Source organism: Fistularia commersonii, chromosome 8 (assembly GCF_037954325.1).
Source record: "Fistularia commersonii isolate RoL2024-O1a breed Wild chromosome 8, RoL_Fcom_v1.0, whole genome shotgun sequence".
NCBI lineage: Eukaryota > Metazoa > Chordata > Actinopteri > Syngnathiformes > Fistulariidae > Fistularia > Fistularia commersonii.
Window position 1 is genome coordinate 20,116,458 of NC_141291.1, and position 21,500 is coordinate 20,137,957.

Here is a 21,500-nt window from a genome sequence, read left to right on the forward strand (position 1 = left end):
CCCTTCTTTATTTGATTAAGTATTTTCCTTATAGATCCACAAATATCTACACCAGTTGCCTGGAGAATCAAGGCTTCTCCTTTTTTTTTGACTGCAAGGAGGAGTGAATAATGGATCAATGGTTCTGCTGTTCCTGTTCTTAAATATAGGGACTAGTGTGTATCAAATTTGAATTTCAAAGTCCAATGTGTGCGAGAATGGAAGCCTGCCTCACTCCCGCCCTTTGCTGTCTTGTAGTCTCAGAAATCAGGCACTGAAGCAGCAAAAAAACACATCTGTCTCTAGACTCATCAGCATGTAAATTAGTTGAGAAACAATAGCAATGAGCTACGCTAATAAACACAAAAAACAAGGAGGGGCACAAAATTAATTCACAACAATAATTATAATCTGCTGTCCCTTGCATACAGAAGTTGCAGGTGGTGAAAGCAGATGTAAATACACCACTAATCCTTTTATCAGTGGAAGTGTTTGATTCAGTGCAGAGCTGTGCAATGCAGTTTAGTTGCTGTGTTTGCGGAACGCTTACTTTTTGTGTGTCAGATATAAACACAAGCCTGACTTGGGATAAAAAGCTCAAAAGAGAGGCAGTGATCAAAATGGCCCAATAGAATTGCAATATACCACAGTGTATCTAGGTCAAAGCCAGAGACACCTACTGGAGCCCTCTCACACAGAACGACAGTCCTTGCCAATATATACTCCATCTCTGCATCCTTGCATTTAAGAATTATGCTGGATGCTTTAGACTTAATTACATGTTTATTTCTATGGACAGCATATGAAAATTAACAACATAGGTACATGTTGCAGAAGGAGACTTTTCAGAAAACAAAATCAGCTTGATGAACCTATAACACCAGGGCACTAAAAATTAATTGAAAAAAAATGCAATTAAGTCAAAACAGGTCAATTTTTGTATCGCCGATCAGCAATATTTTCTATTACTACGATAAACATGCAATTACATACCTATAAACATTTGACCTAGACAATAAATATATACACCAAAGATATCCAGATGTTGTAAAACCAAATTACAGAACCACAAATATTGTGAAAAACATTATTTTTTGATTGAATAAGTTTTTCATACTTTGCATATAAATATGTGTGTATGCGTGTATGTGTGTGTGTATATGTATCCATCCATCCATCCATCCTCTGCCACTTATCCTGTATTCAGGGTCATATACACACACACACACACACACACACACACACACACACACACACACACACACACACACACACACACACATTGATATATGTTGTCATGTATGAAATCACTTTTGATACAATCTCCTTCTGCACATACACTTCTTAAATCTACATCCAGACAACATTTACATAAAATAAATACATACTGCATCCTTCGGTTTGGTTTAAAGAAATAAAGGGATATTAGGGAACTACATCTCCATTTACATAGCACATGAATGTATGAATACATGTATTCAGTTTATTTGTGTTGTTATGATTGAGAGAGTGAGATAATTTACCATTTCTCTCTCAATTCCTCTCTCCCTCTCTTCATTTCCTATTTCCTATTTCCTCTCTCCCCTCTCTATATTTTAGTGGCGGTATTTTGAGGTACACATACGCACAAACACATATGCTCACAAAAACATTTCTTGGTGGAAGAACTTCAAAATGTCAATTTTTCAGACATTTATTTTCCAACTGTTGCCTCAAAAGTTCTTCCTCTTACAGCCACTGTCAGAAGTTGCAGCCGTTGCAGCTCTTAGTCTCTATCATTTCAGCAGTGCAATGACTTTGTTAAATCTAATGGAATGAAATAGAAATTCATACCTTTGCATTGCTGTTTTTTCACCTTAAAAACACCTTTCTTCTACAGGGTAAAATGCATCTGTCCCATCAGTCTTAGTAAAAGGCATTATAATAATGCATTTAAGTAGCAACCCACAGCATGAACTGAATGATGCCATAAATTCCCTTAACTTTTCACATTCTGCAGACTGACAATCAACACACACACATACACACACACACAACTAAATGTGTGTGTGCGTATGTGTGTGTGTGTGTGGTTGTGTGTTTTCATTGATGTATCATCATTTGTAATATCATTCCTGAGAGAGAAAATGGTTTCGGAGGATATGTCAAGTTGTAGTTTCTAGTTTAAAAAAGGTCTTGCTGAGCAGGGTTTTCAGTGACTGACGTTACAGGTTGCAGATAATAAGTTCCACAGGGAGGGATATAATCGGCTGGCGATGGCTTTAGCTTGCAGGAAAAAGTGGAGAACATCCTGCCATAATTCTCTTGGGTTTTTGCCCCTAGAAACCATTGGCCATCCAGTGGTAATGAATGCTCCTTTAATGGCTATTAACGATTGTCAGCTCAGCATCTGGGTATATAGATGGCAAAAATAGGCTCCTCTTGTTTCTTTCTATATAATTTTATTTTTTATTTTTTTGTTTTTAAATTAATTCAATTCACTGCCACCTCTCCAATTTGTACTAACCATAGATTCAGCTCTTGAACAGGACAGACACATCCAATAGATGCAGCTCAAGAGGGAGCCATCATTAAAATGACATACAGCTATCAGTCTACACTCTGTAAATCACTTGTTGTATATATCTCAGTGGTAGAATGCATGCTTGGCCTGTGTGAGAATCTTGGTTCAATCCCTCCTTTCTCTACTGTAAGTTGCTTTGGTTAAAGGTGTCTGCCAAATGACTGTAATGTATAAACAAATGCATTCTAGACACTTGTAAAAATGATTAAGTACTATTGTTTGTAGGTTTCAATCTAAATTTGCTCTCCAATTGTACCAAAATACTACCTATTTTTCAGAAGTGGCTGGATGACAAAAATAATTTAATCTCAAAGGCATCACATGGAGAAATGTGCATGTAACAAAAGTGCTTTTGGGGAATCACTTTTAAAATACCATGGGTGACTTTCAACTGAAATTCAGATGACTTTTTAGTTTACCCAGGGAGAAACATAATGGTTTCTTGCACCTGCGATAAAATTCACAATTTTATATGTATGTATATGTGTGTGTATGGATATATATGTGTGTGTGTGTGTGTGTGTGGTGTGTGTGTGTGTGTGTGTGTGTGTGTGCGCGCGTGAGTGTGTGAGTGTATTTTCTTCCAGTTCTCTCCTAAGTCGCTAACTTCCTGTGAAGGACAGTCCCCACATAAGATGTCATGTCAGATTAGCTTTGCTTAAATCTACTCCCAAGATTAAATGATTGTATCAGTCGAACTGGCTTTGAGGATTTACATATTTTTTCTTTTTTTCTTCTTTTTTTAAATAAAGTGAAATGTCTTTGAATCACCTTGTTGATTGTTTTGCTGTATCAAATTTTTTTTTTTTTACCCTGCATCTGCATTGAATATGATTTATGATGCATCTGCTGATATTGGTGTAAATCTAATCTCTTTTTTTTAATGACAAATAACTGCAGTTCATAATTGCATGGCAAATATCTACTTAGCTGGTCAGAAACATAATCTAACACATCACACTATTTATTTATTTATTCATTCACTGTTTGAATTATATTCTCATTAATTTAAATTCAATTTATGTATCAGACATCTAAATAGGACTGCTTTGATTAAGCTTTTCAGTTTCATCCTTAGAACACTTGCCATTTAAAAACTAGTCAAGAATGTAACATATGACTGACACATTTTAGATTAGAAACTAAATTGTCTAATGATTCATAAGACATTATCAGTCCAACTGTTGTTGAACAGCCTAGCGTAGCTTGAGCTCTAAATGCGGCCTATAAGTCATTGATATTTGTGATATGACTGTCTCATTTATAGCGCACACAATATATGGCGCTTTTGTGTGTTTCTTGCTTAACAGTACTCATTATCTCTGTGGCTTATTTATCTGTGTCTTATTAGGGCCTGTCTGGCTTCATGTATCAGTAATCAGTCTTGGAGTTGACTGCTGTTTGTTCCACTTGAAATAGTTGCTCAGAATGGATCATTAAACAGTGTTGCAGCCTGGTGGACAGAAGCACTGAAGAAGAGCATTGACAAAAAATGTGGCGAGTGGCAAACAAGCAAAGTTTGTACCCTTTAGCAAATTAGTGAGCTGGTGGTAAGGTGACGCAGGTGTCAACACTATTAACATGTGCTGTTGCACTGATTTTCTCCAGGTCCTGCAGTTTTCCCACAGTGTAAAAATATGCATTTGGTTACTTGATTTCCCTAATATCCCGCCTAGATGTATGATTGAGAAAGTGGTTGTATGTCTCAAAAGGTGGCCAGCGCTGTGATCGACTGCCATATATTGCCAAATGACTGGGGCTGGGATTTCCTCCAAATTTGAAAAAAGGAAACATAATGAGATAAATTAAATTATTAAAAAAAAAAAAAATCCCAAGTGAGATGTGAAATTAAGTAAAATGCATTTATTAACATTATCATTGCATTTCATGAGTTGTATTGTAATTGTGGTTTCCCTCTCCTGACCAAAAGTTCTGCTCCTTTGTTATTCTAAACATGCACTGTATAATACAATCAATATCTTATCAGACCTCATCAACCTTCAATCTCAATACTGCTTTTCTGATAGCACTCGCGATTCATGCCGATGCGCTAAAAGATTTTAGCTACATCACTAAATTTTGCCCATGCTAATTAGATCAATGACATTTTTAGCATGGGCGTAAACGCTGACCCACAAGACACACTTCAAAAAATGTCATCACCCTTTGGAGTTTTTCATTTTATTTCAGTACTGCTGCCTTTTCAGATCCCCAGCGTCAGAATGTTAAAAACCGTGTCACAAGAACCCTGTGAGTAAGATGAGGTTTGGAAATCAATAAACCTGTGTACCCCATTATTCCTATATGGCAGAGTAATTTTGCCAGTGTCTTGATACCAAGTTAAGTAGTCTCTCTTGTCTTCTAGCTCACCTAAATATTTACCTTTTTCAAATCACCAACAATGGGGAAATAACCATTTGTACTAGACCTCATATCCATTTTAAGGTCTGAATTTGACGCATTTGAAACATTTTTCAACAATACTGTTTATCTAGAGGACAGAAGAAATTGAGAAACAATATTCCTGTTGGGGAATATCTTTTATTGGTTTGCAGGGCATTCATCATATTACCAACCTTAGCCTAGAGGCTTCAACCTTACCATAGATATTTGTTGAACAGCTAAACAAGCACTATATGCAACCTTTGCAAGATAACTCATAAATTGCTCCCCTTGGCATTTTTGATGTGTGTTAACCAGAAAAGGGAACATGCCACCGAGTAACAGTATATCCAGGATATTTCAATAGAAGATTCTTCCTTTAGCTGTTTGTCTATTTATTTATTTATTTAGTTAGTTAGTTAGTTAGATGTTTGTTTATTTATAAATTCCAGTCACACAGGATCCACTGTCATTCACAGTTCTATACTTTGTTTATCTATTTATTTATTTATTTATTTTGGGAGAAAAAATACGACTTTTATAGGGGGGGAGTAGGGGGAAGGTAAGAAGCTTAATCTTCTGTTTATCATTTCAAGGGATTCAAGGGATTTAAGGGTTTTTATTGTCATTCTACTCTGAGAGAATGGAACAAAATTAGTTTAATGAAACCTGGTAGACAGGCCGTAGAAATAAAATAAAATGAGAATATCTCTAAAACAATATGCAAGAACTAATATAAAATGAGCATAGTTAATAAAGCTGCATTGTAAATACAGGTCAAGTATATTATGTGATATGCAAAGTTTGGATTGTTCAAAGTTTGGTTTGTGCAAAATTGTACCAAAGAAAAAAGTAGTCTGTTCTGTTCAGCAGTCTCACTCTATGGAGAAGAAGCTGTTCTTTAGTCTGGTGGTCCTGTTCCTGAGGCCCTGCAGCCTCTACCCTGAAAGAAGTGTGAGGGTGGGGTCCTTCATTGTGTGGCTAGCCTTCTTTCTGCATCTAGTGTTGAAAATGTGTGCGGTGGGAAAGCGGCTCCCAATGATCCTCCCTGTTCAGCTTTAACCACCATGTGGAGAGCCTTCTCCGCCATAGAGCAGCTGACATGCCATACAGTGATGTAGGAGCAAGGGGACACTCTTCACCACACATCTGCAAAATTTCCTCTTTCGGACAATAATGATTCAGTTCCTCAAACAACATCATAATTAATGACTGTTTATGTATTACAATATAAGACAACTGATATTTCTTCATGGGTTGCATAGTGGCTCAGTGGTTCAAGCTCTTGCCTTCACAGTAAGAAGGTTACTGGTGCTATCCCATCATGTGGACTTTCTGTGTCTAGTTTGCATGTTCTTCTTGTGTCTGTTTGGGTTTCCTCCCAATAGTCCAAAACCTTGCGGTTATAACTATTTGGAAACCTCTAGCCCCAATGTGTTCCAGACTACAGAATAGTTGGAACAGACAATTAATGCTTTTGATGCTTAAGTGTTTCGCTTCATTCTTCTTCATTTCTTTTTTCCCCTCAGGCATCGTCACCGAAAATCAACCTACCCCATCTAACCCTATTCTTTGTATCCTCCTCTCTCCCACCAACTAACTTCATATCCTCTCACTATGTCCATAAATCTTCTCTTTGGTCTTCCTCTAGACCCCCTGCCTGGCAGTTCCAATTCCAGCATCCATCTACCAATTTATTCACAATCCCTCCTCTGCACATGAGCAAACCATCTCAGTCTGACTTCTCTGACCTTATCTGGAAAAAATCTAAATGTGCTGTCCCTTTGATAGACTCATTCCTGATCCTATCCATCCTCATCACTCCGAATAAGAACATCAACATCTTCATCTCTGCGACCTCGAGCTCTGCCTCCTGTCTTCTCGTCAGTGTCACTGTTTCTAAACCATACAGCATCGCTGGTCTCACCACTGTCTTTAGCACCTTTCACCTTTCATTCTGGCTGATAGCCTTCTATCTTAGTACCCCTGACACTTTTCTCCTCCCATTCCAACCTGCTTGGACCCTTTTCTTTATCTCTTTTCCACTCTCTCCATTGCTATGGACTGTTTACCCTCAGTAGTTGAAATCCTCCAACTTCTTGATCTCCACTCCCTGTAGCCCCACCGTTCCACCCGGGTTCCTCTCATTCACACACATATATTCTGTCTTGCTGCGACTAACCTTCATTCCTGTCCTTTCCAGAGCATAGCTCCATCTCTCACAATTTTCCTCAACCTCTTCTCTGCTCTCACTACAGATCACAATGTCATCAGCAAACATCATGGTCCATAGAGACTCCTGTCTAACCTCATCTGTCAGCCTGCCCATCACGATTGCAAATAAAAAGGGGCTCAGAGCTGATCCCTGATGGAGTCCCACTTCCACCTTTAACTTCTCTGTTACACCGGTAGCACACCTCACCACTATCTCACAGCTAGCGTCATTCTAACATACTTCTCTGCCATTCCAGACTTACTCATACAATACTAGAATTCCTTTTTTGGCACTCTGTTGTATGCTTTTCGCTTCACTATGTCCTGCTATAATTTATGTCATTGGAGGTTCTCGGTCATCCAGGTCATGGTCAATTCTTCTCAAAATCTTCTTCTTGTAGCAGCTGGATTTGATTCTCTTCCCTTGAAAATGATTCACCTCTTATCAGACAGGCTTAATCACAATCCTCAGTGCAGGTTACAGCATACACCTCATTATCAATCTTGTGCCTGTTTTTTTTTTTTTTCTCGGGATGCACCAGGCTTTGCCTCAGGGTTGCCTGTGGGTTTTGAAGTTCCCCGGTATTTGGTGTTTGTTAAATATCCTTTTGAGTTTTTATTCTGAAGATGTCCTTTCTTTTGTCACTGTTCTCATCCTGTACTGCACTCTTATGTGTGCAGGATTTAAGGACTTTCCAAATATGTTAGACTTCAGTTTTTCTGACTTTGGCTACTGATGGGATTTTTTGGCCTGGTGGTGTTCTAATTACCCCCAGTTTGTGTTCAAGGGGGTGATGTGAGTCAAAGAGCAAATATTTTCTTCCTGATGCAGTTAGAGAAAGATGGTGCACTTCTAAACCTCTGTCATCAAGTCCATCCTCACCTATCTGGTATGGCGCCGCCACCGCCAAAGATAAGGGCAGACTGAGTGTCATTCACTCTACAGAGAAGGTGATTGTTTGCAATCTGCCTTCTCTGCAGGACCGGTGTGCCTCCAGGACCCTTGGGCGTGCAGGAAAAATCATGGCTGACCCCTGTCACTCTAAACAGACTGTTTGAAACACTCCCCTCTGGCAGGAAGTTGCGGCCCATCAAAACAAAAACCTCTCGCAACAAAAACAGTTTCTTTCCATCTGCATCCTGCTTCATTAACAAAGCCTGGGCACCCCACTGACACTGTCTCGTCTCCTCTCTTCCAATACTTTTGTATCCCTTTGCATCACTTGCTAATTTGAATCTATTTCATGTTGCACTACTTAATGATCATTCCATGAAGCACCAACAAACCAGAGCATATTCCTTGTATTTGAAAAAAATACCTGACAATTAAAAACTTTCTGATATCTGATTTCTAAAACATTGGTCGGTATCTGTCGGTTCCCGGTAAATCTTGATGTCCAGGCTCCTGCCCTGTTAAAATTACCACAACTGTGCAGGAAGAGAAGTTTGTCATCAGTGACATCCTGCCCAGTGAATTTGATTTGCTTGTCGATCATGTTGAGGTGTGTAGTAAACGCTTCCACCTCTTTCTTCTTAATCCTGACCCATGAATCGTCAACATACCTGAACCTATGGCTTGGTGGTGTGCTCCTAATGGAGGCGAGGGCCTCGCTTTCAACCTCTTTTATAAAGTATGAAATATTTAAAGAAAAAAAATGTCTCCAATTAGTCCAATTAGTCTGCAATGCGTACAGACTAACACCTAACAAAACAAAAAAGCAGTGCCACATATTAATATTCCAAAGTGATAATAAGGATAATCTTCTTTTCCCTTTGGCTTTTCCCATTAGTGGTTGCAACCGTGATCAACTCCCCCCCCATCTATGCTCTGTATTCTCTTCTCTCACACCAACTAATTTCATGCCCTCTGCCACTACATCTGTAAATCTATTCTTTGTTCTTCCTCTAGGCCTCCTTGCTGGCAGTTCCAGCCTTAGCATCTTTTTACCAATACATTCACTATCCATCCTCCATACATGACCAAATATCTAAGTTTGGCTTCTTTGAACTTATCTCTAACATTTAACAAGTGATTTTTCTCATATGGAACAGCACATCAGCCCTGACACTTTCCCCAATGGCTCCAACTTGCTTGAATGCACTTCTTCACCTCTTTTCCACACTCTCTAAAAATTGAAGTACTTAAAATCCTCCACCTTCTTTATCTCTCCTCCCTGTAGCTCACCGTTCAACGTCGGTCCCTTTCAGTCACATGCATGCATTCTGTCTTGCTGTGGGTAACCTTCATTCCTCTCCTTTCAAGGGCATACCTCCACCTCTCAAGATTTTCCTCCTGCTTCCTGCTCTCACAAGAGATCACAATGTCATCTGCACGCATCATGGTCCATGGAGATTCCTGTCTAATGTCATCTGTTAGCCTGTCCATCACCACTGCAAACCAGAGGGGGCTCAGATGTAGTCCCACCTCTACCTTGAACTTCTCTGTCAAACCTACAGCACACCTCACCACTGTATCTCATCTCGCACACATGTCCTGCACCAGTCGAACATACTTTTCTGTCGCTCCAGGTTTTCTTTCACCTACCACTAATATGCAGTCACTGATCTCCTTCAGATTACATTGTATGTCCAAGATGTAGTTTTTCTTGCTTGCTCCTAACTCTGATCTTAGGTTATAAGTTTACCTATGTTCCTGCCTTATCTGGAAAAAAAGTATTAATTACAGCAGTTTTTCCATCCTTTTTTCAAAGTCTACCATCATTTGTCCCTCCGTGTTCCTATCCCAGATGGCAAACCTGCCCATCACTTTTTCATCACCTCTATTTTCTGCACCAACATGTCCACTGAAGTCTGGTCCAAAGTCTGCTTACCATTCTCTCGAAATATTCTGCATTGTTTCATCTAATTCACTTCACAATTTTTCCCTTCTCTTACTCACATCCCACTAGTTGGGAATAGCCTCAAACAACATTTCGCATCACACCTTCAATTTCTAGACTCATCAGTCTATCCGACACTCGTTTCACCCCCAGAACATTCCTAACAAACTCATGCTTCAAGAAAACTCCTACTCCCTCCATATTCTCTCCATATCAATACGATGCTAGAACAACTTAAATCCTGCACCTAAGCTTCTACCCTTGCTCCCCTTCAACCTGGTCTCCCGTACACACAGTTTATCCACCTTCCTTCTCTGTATCATGTGAATCAACTCTCTGCCTTTTCCTGTCATCATCCCAATGTTCAAAGTCCCTACTCTCAGCCTCAGACTCTTGCCTTTTCTCTTCTCTCTCTGATTATATCACCTTTCTCCTCACCTTCTTTGACCCATAGTAGCCCAATTTCCACTGATACCCTGTAGGTTATCGGCACCAATGGCGGTTGTTACCAACAAGTAGTGCGGGCCTCAACACATCCGGTGTGAGAGTCATAGGTTTGATTCACATATTTGATTAATGCTGGATTTAGTTTAAGGCCCTACCTGATGGTACCCTCTGCATTTATATGGGCTTGGGACCAGCTCAAAAAGACAGCAACTGGGGACTTCTGAGGCTGCGTTGTTTTTTTTCCATCTGGAAAGGAAAATAGGAAAAAAGATCAGCTCTTAACCATATTCTTTGTTCATTTTGTCTCATCTATCACAGAACATCAAGGTCCGTAACTGCACTTTCTATGCATGTCCATGCATTTTTTTTGTGTTTGTGCCCTCCTTTCTAATCCCCTTTCCATTCATTTTCACTATTCAATCATCCTCAAAACATTGCCATCCAACTAGAGAAATGTACAATAACTCTGTCCTTACTGTTAAGCTGTCATGGATTTAACACCACTAGTGGGTCACTCGACGCCTTGCATAGTAAATGTTTAAATGCTGTAAAGTTGTAGCCAAAGCTGTCGAGTTTGGCTCACTTTTAATTTCTTACAAGTAGTTCGTTACCTCTTTGCTTGAAAATAAATAATGTCCCATTCATCTCACTGCTAACATCACTTAAGGTAATTTCTTCAGCTCAGGGACATATCATGACCCCAGGACCACTTTTAAAAGGTGTTTAGCTATTTGTCATGTTCCGAATGTTGTATAGTTTACGTAATATCCTCTGCTGTCATGAGCCAATACTTGTGTAGATACCATTAATTTTACCCATTTTTACTATAGGAAGCAGGGCATATGTGGTTTTGTTTGTGAGTGTGCGTGTGTGTATGGGTGTGTGTGTATGTGTGTGTATATGTGTGTGTGTGTGTGTGTGTGTGTGTGTGTGTGTGTGTGTGTGTGTGTGCGTGTGTGTGTGCGTGTGTGTGTGTGTGTGCGTAAGAGAGAGAAAGAATGAGTGTGTGTGTGTGTGTGTGTGTGTGTGTGTGTGTGTGTGTGTGTGTGTGTGTGTGTGTAAAGTTATCTGTGTGTAGATATATACATACATTATGTATAATATCTGTCCTTTACTTTTCCTCAGATTTGGCAAACCCAGGAAGGATAATCATTCAGGAGACAAGATGGAGAGGATGGACCTTTGTGAATCTAAAATTGATGACACACAGGTGTTAGAAGAGGTTACACTGCAGATGAAGCTAGAACAAGAGAGGTGAGGTTTGGGCTTGGCTGAGATCTAGTAATCAACATAGTGAATACAAGGTTGGGAAGTTCTTGGAAAGCACTTGGATGTCAATTTGTTAAATGCTGCTTTCTTTTTATATCAGTACATTAGATAGATCATTTATGGATTGTTTTGCTTGTGCCATGCAAAGGTGCTGACCTCCATATGGTTCTCGCTGGCCCTGGTGGATTTGGCATGATTGAATGGCGCTGATTATAATAGGGAAATCGATGTATTGCTGTATTTGTCTTCTCCTACAACTTTCTGCTCCTTTACATCCAGCCCTCTTGGCTCTATGTATGCAGACATTAGGCTGTCAAGATAAATAACACACAGGTTTTCCTTTCCTGGGTTCATCTCTCACAATCAAGTCCTATTTAATTCCACTCAGTGAGAGAAACAATATTGGTTGCAGAGTGAATAAAAAGACAGCTTGCTGCCTAATGGTTCCCCACCAGCTAAATTAACTTAGTAATCAATTAGTCTTTAGTGATGGCAGCTAATTGAATAGAAACAATAGGGCTTGATACCCATCTTATGATGAAGGAAAAAATGGAGGTCTGTCAAAATGTGGCAATACAAACAGAAGTGATCTCTTGAGGCCCTGCTTTAAAAAAAAAAAAAACCCTTGGCCATTTATTTTTGTTTTGGCTATGATTCACCTTAATGGTCCTTTACTTAACTGTCCTGAGACCTTTCCTCTCCTGCTTTCATACTGGGTCATATCGAATTAGCACATACAGAGACAGGATAAGATATGTAACATGTTCTCACAAGTGCCTCCTCCACACACACTGCCCTTGATATCTCCTATTTCTTATTACTTTGCACATACTACTTCCTTCTCCCTTTTTGTCTTTCTTCTAGCTCATTCTTATATCCAGGTTTGGTTTGCACAGATTTTGTATTTCTGAACTTCCTTTCCTGCATACCGCACATGAGGAAAACACAATTCTTCTTTGATTTTCTTAATTTTTTCCCTTTCACAAATTCTATCACTCATGCAGGCTTGGATTGTCCCTTACTTAATGGAAATACAATCCTTGGGGAAATCATTGTTATAATTATCCAGCCTGCAATGAAGCCAAGTCTATATTCTATTTGCTAAGGTTCAAGGGATGATATTCCCTTTCTAATTGTTGTGCAAGACAAGCTCACACTGAAACTTTTGATTTTTTTTGACTGATTACTACTATGCTACCATGAAATGTGGATTGTCCTAAAACAGGGGTGAGCAAACTTTTTGGGTCATATCATGTCAGACTTATCTGGCATTTTCTTTGAAAATAAAACCAGCTTGGTTTTGAAGGCTCACAGTTGCTTGCATTTAACGCACAAACCATTTTTTCCCTCGTAGCTTCACGTCCAGCTCATTCATGTTTGTCAGTATGTTCACAGTAAAGGCTAAATCACAATCTGTGTCATTCAGCTCGGGAAAATTCTCAAGTGCTCTCAAGTAGCTCCAAAAATGAAATAATCTCCTGTTTTACATTCATCGATCCATTCATTCAATCATTCACATCAAGGATGAATTCTGTACCAATCTTTGCCGGGCCAGATTAAAAAGGCAAACGGGCCGCATGTGGCCCGTGGGCCGTAGTTTGCCTATCCCTGTCCTAGAATATGAGACTTGAGAGCTAATATTGTCTGTTAGCATGTCCAGGGATGGGCCAAAGCCCAGCTCGCTGAATGCAGGGATTATTAATTTAAGCAGACAGTTTTGGCAGGAGCTTATAGTGACTGAACACTAAAGTCAGCAAAGAGGTGGGACATACAAACAAGTAAAACGTGTCCTTAATAGATATGAGTGAGGCAGATATGCTTATAATTAATGCAAATCATTAATGGGTGTGTATCTCTTGCAGAAACTAATTACTTGAATTACTAATTACTTATTACTTGAAAAAATTTACTCCTGCATTGATATTTAATCAGACAATATTGATTAAATGCGATGCGTAAGAGAATATTTGGGTTTTATCGACAAAGCATGATACAGTTGAGTATTTGGACCATATAGCCTGAATGTGATGGAGAAGAGCACATGTAAATTGAAACTAAAATTTGATGCATTTAAAGACGCTGATAGGATCGACCTGTTTCAGGTGTCATCAAAACAGCATTACAGGTTGTGCTATGGCTTATCTAAATATGTCAGCCAAGCAGCAGAGGAAACACCAGTCTATTTTCTTTAAGCTCGTCGACAGCACAGCACTCACGTCATCCCTATCTGATTTGCTAATGTTGAGAGCACTGAGGAGGCAGCTTACTGATGGGATAGCAGTATACGTAATTCTTTAACCATAAGGCAGCACTGTTCAGCTGCTTCCTGTTCAATTTTATGGTTAAAACCTACCATCATCCCTCTCTGAATATTATGAATCTTTTGTTATGATACACTGTGTTTTGCTCTGCTTCTGCTCTTTAGTCCAGATCATGTCTGTTTTCTTTCTGACCTCAAATTAGATGCACCAGTATTCAGTTGGAAGTGAACAGAGGCCTGTCTTTTCAGGTGGACCAGATTTTGTTTCATTGATTTGCCCATGAGTCAGTTTGCACATTCACACCCCCTCAACAATGCTGGCTATCTGTGAAAGCACACCGGGATTGGTTTCAGGTGGAACAAACAGCAGGAGTGTCAAATGTCAAATGTTATCGTCAAATCTTACCGTGTCAATGGGACACAATTTTTCTCCTGGAAGAGGAATCACCTCTCATCCCAGACGCCTCTTCAGTTCCAGCAGACCTTGGGAAGTTTCTGGAATATAATTTTGTGGTCAGGGTGGCGCAGAAGGTTAACGCTCCCGCCTCACAGCAAGAAGGACCCTGGTCCGATTCCCACAGGGGGCGTTTGTGTGTGGTATGAATGTTCTCACCTACATGTTTTCTCTGGTTTCAGTTGAAAAACATACAGAAGATTGATTGTAATAATTGCCCAGATATATGAATGAGAGAGTGAATGGTTCTTTGTCTCTATATGTGGCCCTGTGATCCACTGGCAACTGGTCCAGGGTGTACCCCGCCCTCTCAGCCGGAGGCCTCAGCCAGTGATAGCTGTCAGAGGCTCTGGCATCCCAGCAACCCTACGTGCAGGATAAGCGGTAGTTAATGAATGGTAGGGGTTGGATCTTTGACGAAGTTGAAAGGGGCGGGATATGAAAATGAGTGTGTTATTGTGAGGCAACTGGATTTATTAATTTATTCATTTTGCATTTAAGTTTGTGTTGTTTGGAAAACAAAGATAAGAATCTGTGGAAATTTGCTAATGTGTCAGGCTACAGTGCAGATTTTGTAAAACAACAGAAGTCCCTTAGTTCACTTGGGCTAAGATTTGGCCAGGAGTTTTTCTGCTTTGTGTTGTTGATATCTCTGGTTTGGGGTTGTCAACTTCTCTGGTCCGCCCCGAGTTGTTGGCCATCACAATCTGTTTATGGCGAGGTGGTTTTGTCTCACCAATGTAGAAGTCATAACAATCTTTACCACACTTAGCAGCATACACCAAATGCTTTCACTTTGTGCCTGGTTGATCTGTCTATGGGATGCAGCTTCTGCCCAATTGGATGGGCCAACACAGGAGACCCTCCTTTTCTGGTCAGGACTCTGCAATCCTCTTACACCTTAAAGACAATGGCCCCTCCCAAGAAAATAGCAATTTCCACATTCTGGATACAGAAGAGGTTTGAGATAGTAGTCAAAGTGAAGAGACCTTCACTAAACAGAGTAGGGGATCTTAGACACAACTTTTAACCTATATAAAATTCTGTGATGAGAACAGTCCTAAGAGAGATTGACACATACCCGCAGATCCATCTGCACCTTGGATATCACAGTGCAAAGGGTTGCCAGCCCAAACCAAGCCCTGACAGCTCCTTGCCAAACTTCAGCCCAGGTAAACCTACAATTGGGGTGGCGCGGTACAGGAGGTAGAGCAATTGTCTTTGTGACCGGACATTCCTTGTTCGATTCCCGGCTCCTTCCAGTGTGTTGAAGTGTTGTTGGGCTGGACAAAAATATGCTCAAGAAGAAAACATAAGTCCAAATGCCAAGGTAAGACAACTGACAATGACATGAATGACTGGGAACTTTACAGACACTAATGTGAATGCAACCTTGGAATATGCAGTTGTACATAATGTATGTTTTATAGACTTAGGGGGAAATCCCAAGCAGTAGCACCACAACAATTCACTTTCTTTTTCCCCCATTTTGTCAAATTTAAGTCTCAAATTCACCCATTACATGGTTTGGGGTCGTGGAAGACATCCCAATGCCTACATTGCTTGTATGTGTTCCCAAGACTCACACTTTTCTTCATAATCAGTTCAATATTTTACTTAAATGGCAATTGTCTATTATATAGCACCTTAACACCTTACAGTTTTAAAGGGCTTTAAAGTAAATTGCATTCAACCTTTTACACGCATATTCATATACCGATGGCAACAGAGCTGCCATGCCAGGCCATCGCGAGTACCTTTGGGCTCAGTGTCTTACCCAAGGATACTTCAGCACGCAGGCAGAATAAGCCAGGAATTGAACTGAACCAACAACTTCTGGACAGAAAAGGATGACAAAAATGGTGCCAGGCAAGCTAGATTTTGTGTAAGAAGTAGTGATCAGTTTTCATTCAATTAGCAAAAATGTTAAATTTTTTAATGGTACAAGGGACTGATCATGTCCATAAAAATTGAGTTCATAGAGAGTATAGGGAGTAATTTACTACACTTTGATGAGATTCAGATAAATTGTGCCCTCTATCTGCACTTTAGAAAAATAGAGGATGTTTTGATGAGGAGCATTGAAATAATATATTCAGGCTTGCTGAATGAGGAAATAAGTGAGAAAATAAATTCTGTTTCATCCGCTGCTGTAACCATGCATATGTAAAAAGCAGGCTTTCAAATTTTAAAGGGATGTTGACTTCAAAATGAGTATATGGAAGTGCACTTGCTCCATCTCCACCTTGCCTCCCTTGGGTAGGTTAAACATTGACAAACATTTGGGGCAGGAGGCTGCTGGTTTTTGTTGGTCCAAAATAACAATACTATTGGGCAAAAAAAAAGATTTATTCAACCTTGGGAGGGAGGACCTCAGGAAATTCAACAGGATTCTATAAAGGCAATTGTCTGCACTGTATTATTATGCTTTTTTAGTACCATACTAAACATAGTGCTATTGTCGATACAGTACTATACATAAAGTATTTTATATGCGTTATGAGTACTGCACTGATAAGAAGAATAAAAACAAGGATATGTAATGTGTTTCATTTTTTGGTGTGCCACCATATTCACGTCCCAAAAATATTAAAGAATTGATTAGAAAGTATGCAAATCAAATACTGGTTGCATACTAGTGGAATGCTCTTTTCCCCCTCTTTTTCATTATTTTTAAATTAGATAGATTAGATTTCTAACACTTAAAAAAAGAAAGATAACAAAAAACAAGCACTAATCATGAATTTGCTCTGTTATTAACTGGCTAGTAGTATATAGAAGGTGTAATATTGGTGTAGCCGATCAGGGAAAGATGGAGAAAGAAATTGGGGAGGTAATAGAGAAGTAATTTGTGTGTTATCTGAAATCAAAGTCAAATTGTGTTGATGTTAGGTTTGGATTCAAAAAGTGGCATAGAAATGATCAGACAACTTCATCCATTAACTTTGCTGATCAGGTGATATTGATGTTTTTAAGATGATCATACATTTAGATATGTCACATAATATATATATATATATATATATATATATGCATTTCCAGCATGGAAATGGTGTTCCAAAGAACTTTAATATATATATATTAAAGTTCTTTGGAACACCATTTCCATGCTGTCTGATTTCAGATTGACGTGTTCTATATGTTTTTCATTGCAAGCTGTTCAGAAATTATATCTGTCCAAAAAATTAAGCTCTATGACATGTTATCTCTCTAGTCTAATGACATGTACAAGGTAATCCAGTGCCAAAATGTGAATTTACAAATTTGTACCATAAAGAGAAAATACATTCAAGTTCAAACCCCAGCTTTATCTACCGATAATGATGCTAGGAACCAATTATATAGAAGCATTTTATCTTGATATTACCCTGTTTTATGAAATGTATCCATTAGGTAGTATAGACTTCTGTCGCTTTATGAGTCCTCTTAGCCTCATGTTGCCAGTCTAGCCAAGGCCATTATCTCATCCTGATGTCAACATTGCCATTTTCATGAATCTGATTAATGTGATTATCCCATTCAGTGCCAGGGGGTCTCAAGATCCCTGAGGACTTCCGTGAACCTGTGGTAACATCATTGTCTGCTTTTTCCTGGCAGAGATGTGATATCACTTTATTTAGATGGCAGGTGAAAGAGTGTCTGGGAATCAGTGTCTCCAACTCCTTTGAGGCGTACAGTATCCAAATGATATAGCACATTGAACACAGAATTGTTAACATGTTGATGTTTTTCATAGTGTATCCAGTATAAAGCAATGCCAAAATACACCAAACCTGCTTAGAGGCTTAAAGATGACTGTATTCATTCATGCAGCATTGCATCAGGCCTCCGTCAAAATTTCATTCCGCAGATAATACTGAGAAAATGGGATTTTAGACAGCTAAAAATAAACTCGACAGTCTATGGGTAGGATGTGGAAACTGGGTTAATCCAAGACTGAAAAATTGTGATTGTTTGAAATGTGATTACTGTTATTAAAATATACAGACATAGTCAGAGTTAGGCTGGAGGGGATTCTATCCTGGCTCTAAACATGTCAATCATCTGTGTGCCACACAGCCTGGCGGTTTTCAGTGGTCAGTCATGACCTAAGGTAATAGCAATGTATAGTACCACCAGAATGCTTGTATTAATTTGTGTAGATGTGCTACCCCATGGGAGGGATACAACATTTGGAGCCCCTGAGCCATTGGTGGGTCATCAGGGTCACCGCAAACTTCCCTTCTATCCTCTCCACTCCAGTTCACCTCAGTCCCATGCAACATCATGATTGGGTCTTGTGAGTTTCAAATACATGAGCACTCACATGGAAGTATTGTATAAGACAGCTGTGAAAAGCTCTGTTGTGGGGTCTTTCCAACAGGAGAGATTGTTCTGGATGGGTAGGAGGGGATCTGACTCAGCAGTTATCATCAATATGATCACTATGAAACTGTTGAAAAGACACACTTTTTTCTTCATGCCTTATTATTATGCCTATATTGTTTAAACAGAGACAGGATTCCCCCCCCCCCCCTGCAGTAATAAACTTTTTTTTTGGGGGGGGGGGGGGGGGGGGGGGGGGCAGCAAAATTGCTCTAAAATGTGTGTGCTGTGAACTTCTGTCATTACCTAGTCATTATGTCCAGCACATGTTTTGTCTTTGGCTGCAATAATAAATACATTTAGTTTTCTAAATCATTTTCTGTATCCCTTGTTAGAATTGTGCTTAAGTTCTGAGATAAACCCTTTCCAATGTTGTTATTAAGAATGCAAAACAATGCAAAGGGATGAAGGTGCCCAGTAATATTTGGACAGATTTCACATTTACTTGTATGGTTTTACTCATTCATTAGCTATACCCTGCACTAAGTTTCCCAGGGTGCTGGGGCCTCTCTCAGCTGTCATTGAATACACTCCAGACCAGTTGCCAGTCAATTGCAGGGCCACATATAGAGAGAAACAGTCATTTAATCTCTCCCTCACACGCCTGGACAATTGGTTCTTGAATGAACAAACTGCATGTTTTTGTATCGTGGGAGGAAACCGGGGAACTCTGAGGAAACCCATGAAGACACAGGGAGAACATGCAAACTCTACACAGAAAGGGCCCCTATCTGAACAGGGAGGCGGGAAGGGGAGGTAGTGGTAGCCATTGTGCGACCTTGCCATCCGTTTCTGGTTTTACTTTTTGTTAATTTTATGTATTTTTTAAATGTGATATTTGAGAAGACATTTGCCATTGCTACAGTATGTACTTTTTTGTTGTTGCTGTTTTTTTTACAGAATACAGGCCAAGACAAGGGAGCTCCGTGAGAGACAGGCAAAGGAGCGGGAATATGCTGAAATCCAAGATTTTGCTACTCACACCACTTTCAACTCAGATGAAGAGCACACTTATGCTGGCATTGGATCATTGGACTCATCAGTGTATGGCAGTAGCTCGGACCCTTATAGCACTGAACACCACTATCACCTTGCTCAGAGCCCCCAAAGTCCCAACCCTCCTTTGACTCTCCAAAAAAACAATGTGCCTCTGGAGGCTTTGTATGCCAAGGTCAACAAGCCCCGCAATTGTCACCCTGCAGCTTCAGACAGGTAGGTGGCGATTAAAAAGCAATATAGACAACCCCGCATCAGAACTCAAATTCCCAGTGATTCCAACTTTGTAAAACAGATTTATTTAAGTGCGGTTACTAATGGTGTGCTTTGTGTAAGGGTGTGCAGCGACCAGGCTCATTTCCACCTTATTTATAATGCACAAGGTCTGTTTCATTTGTCTTTGTTCACTTTAACTCATTATGGATGACACACACTGCACACTGCACTGGAAGAGAGACAAAATCCACAGGCAAGGTTAAACAACAACAGGATCAGAAATACTTCATGTGTCAGAATTAATTATGAGACTTTTTCTTCTGGCTTTTTTTCATTGTTCTTGGATCAGTGGTAATCCTCCTTAGCCACATTCTTGTCACCAAAGCAGCGATCAGATGTGCAAGCAAAATCATGGATGTCAGTCTTGTTCTGGTACGGCACCAGATCAGAAGTAAAATGATCTGAGCTATTGTTCCACTTTTTATAATTTAATAGCAGCCTGTGTTCTCTTTAAAATATGAAATCAATAAATAGATTTAAAAAAATTAGAGGGAAAAAAAGGAGAGACATCAGTAAACAGAGCTCTGCTCTTTCATCACCCTGCGATAGTGAATCTGTTGATATAAAATCAATCCCTGCTATATGGTTTGTATTAATACATGCAAAAAATAATGCTGGAAATGTCTACTTACCAGTTCTAGTGTGAAATATTTCCAGAATGCACACTGACTTAAGTCAGTACAATCTATTTTTTAGTATTTTCAGATTCTCAGGAGTTTATATTAGTAAATATTAATATGAATCACAGATGAACATTTACCGTGGTTTACACAACATTGTTACAATATGGAATTTTGTAACATTTGATTAGACTTTTGTACCCAGACCTTGTCTGTATACCTTTATATGATCTGCTCTCAACTGTAAATTGAATGCCAATATGTTGATGTGCTAAGTGATCTATTTAGGTTCTCAAGGAAATATCATTTTTTTGTTCTTCCAGTGAAACGACTGAAAAAAATAATAACCTTGATAAACTTAAATAAAAATAATGTAAAAAAGTTGTCCCATATATCTTTCACTTACTCAGCTATGAATGACTTTCAGGGACAACACCTACTTATTTTATGGCATCTGGTTCAGCCAAAGGATATATGTCCTATCCTTCTCTCTTTTAAATCACTTTGTCATTGTGATTGTCTTTTTAAATTAATTTATTGTTTTGTTGACTGATAAGAAACTTAACATATTATTGATTGTTTCACCAGGTAATGTCAGCAAAAGTCATACTGTATTTGTCTGACCATTTAGAGATGTAAGACTGCACTGTAGCTAAAGTGTAGCAGCTTTTTTATAATCCAAATATAATGGTTACTTGGCTTAAATGTAATCTCAAACATGATAACTATATACTACTGGTACAAAAGGGAAAAAAGCTGAACAGGATAGACTACATCAGCAGAAACCACTTTCAGATTTTTTTCATTACATTATTTTCTAATTTGGGCTGTCACG

The 21,500-nt window shown here is 39.3% G+C and overlaps 1 protein-coding gene across 1 annotated transcript in view; it reads left to right on the forward strand.

The window, feature by feature from the left end:
• Positions 1-21,500, forward strand: part of LOC147232216 (partitioning defective 3 homolog) — a 330,190-nt gene that overhangs the window by 231,397 nt on the left and 77,293 nt on the right. Inside the window, exons 20-21 of the mRNA XM_086151573.1 lie at positions 11,551-11,679; positions 19,674-19,985. Of these exons, the coding sequence (XP_086007699.1) occupies positions 11,551-11,679; positions 19,674-19,985 (441 nt within the window). The remainder of the gene's footprint in view (positions 1-11,550; positions 11,680-19,673; positions 19,986-21,500) is intronic.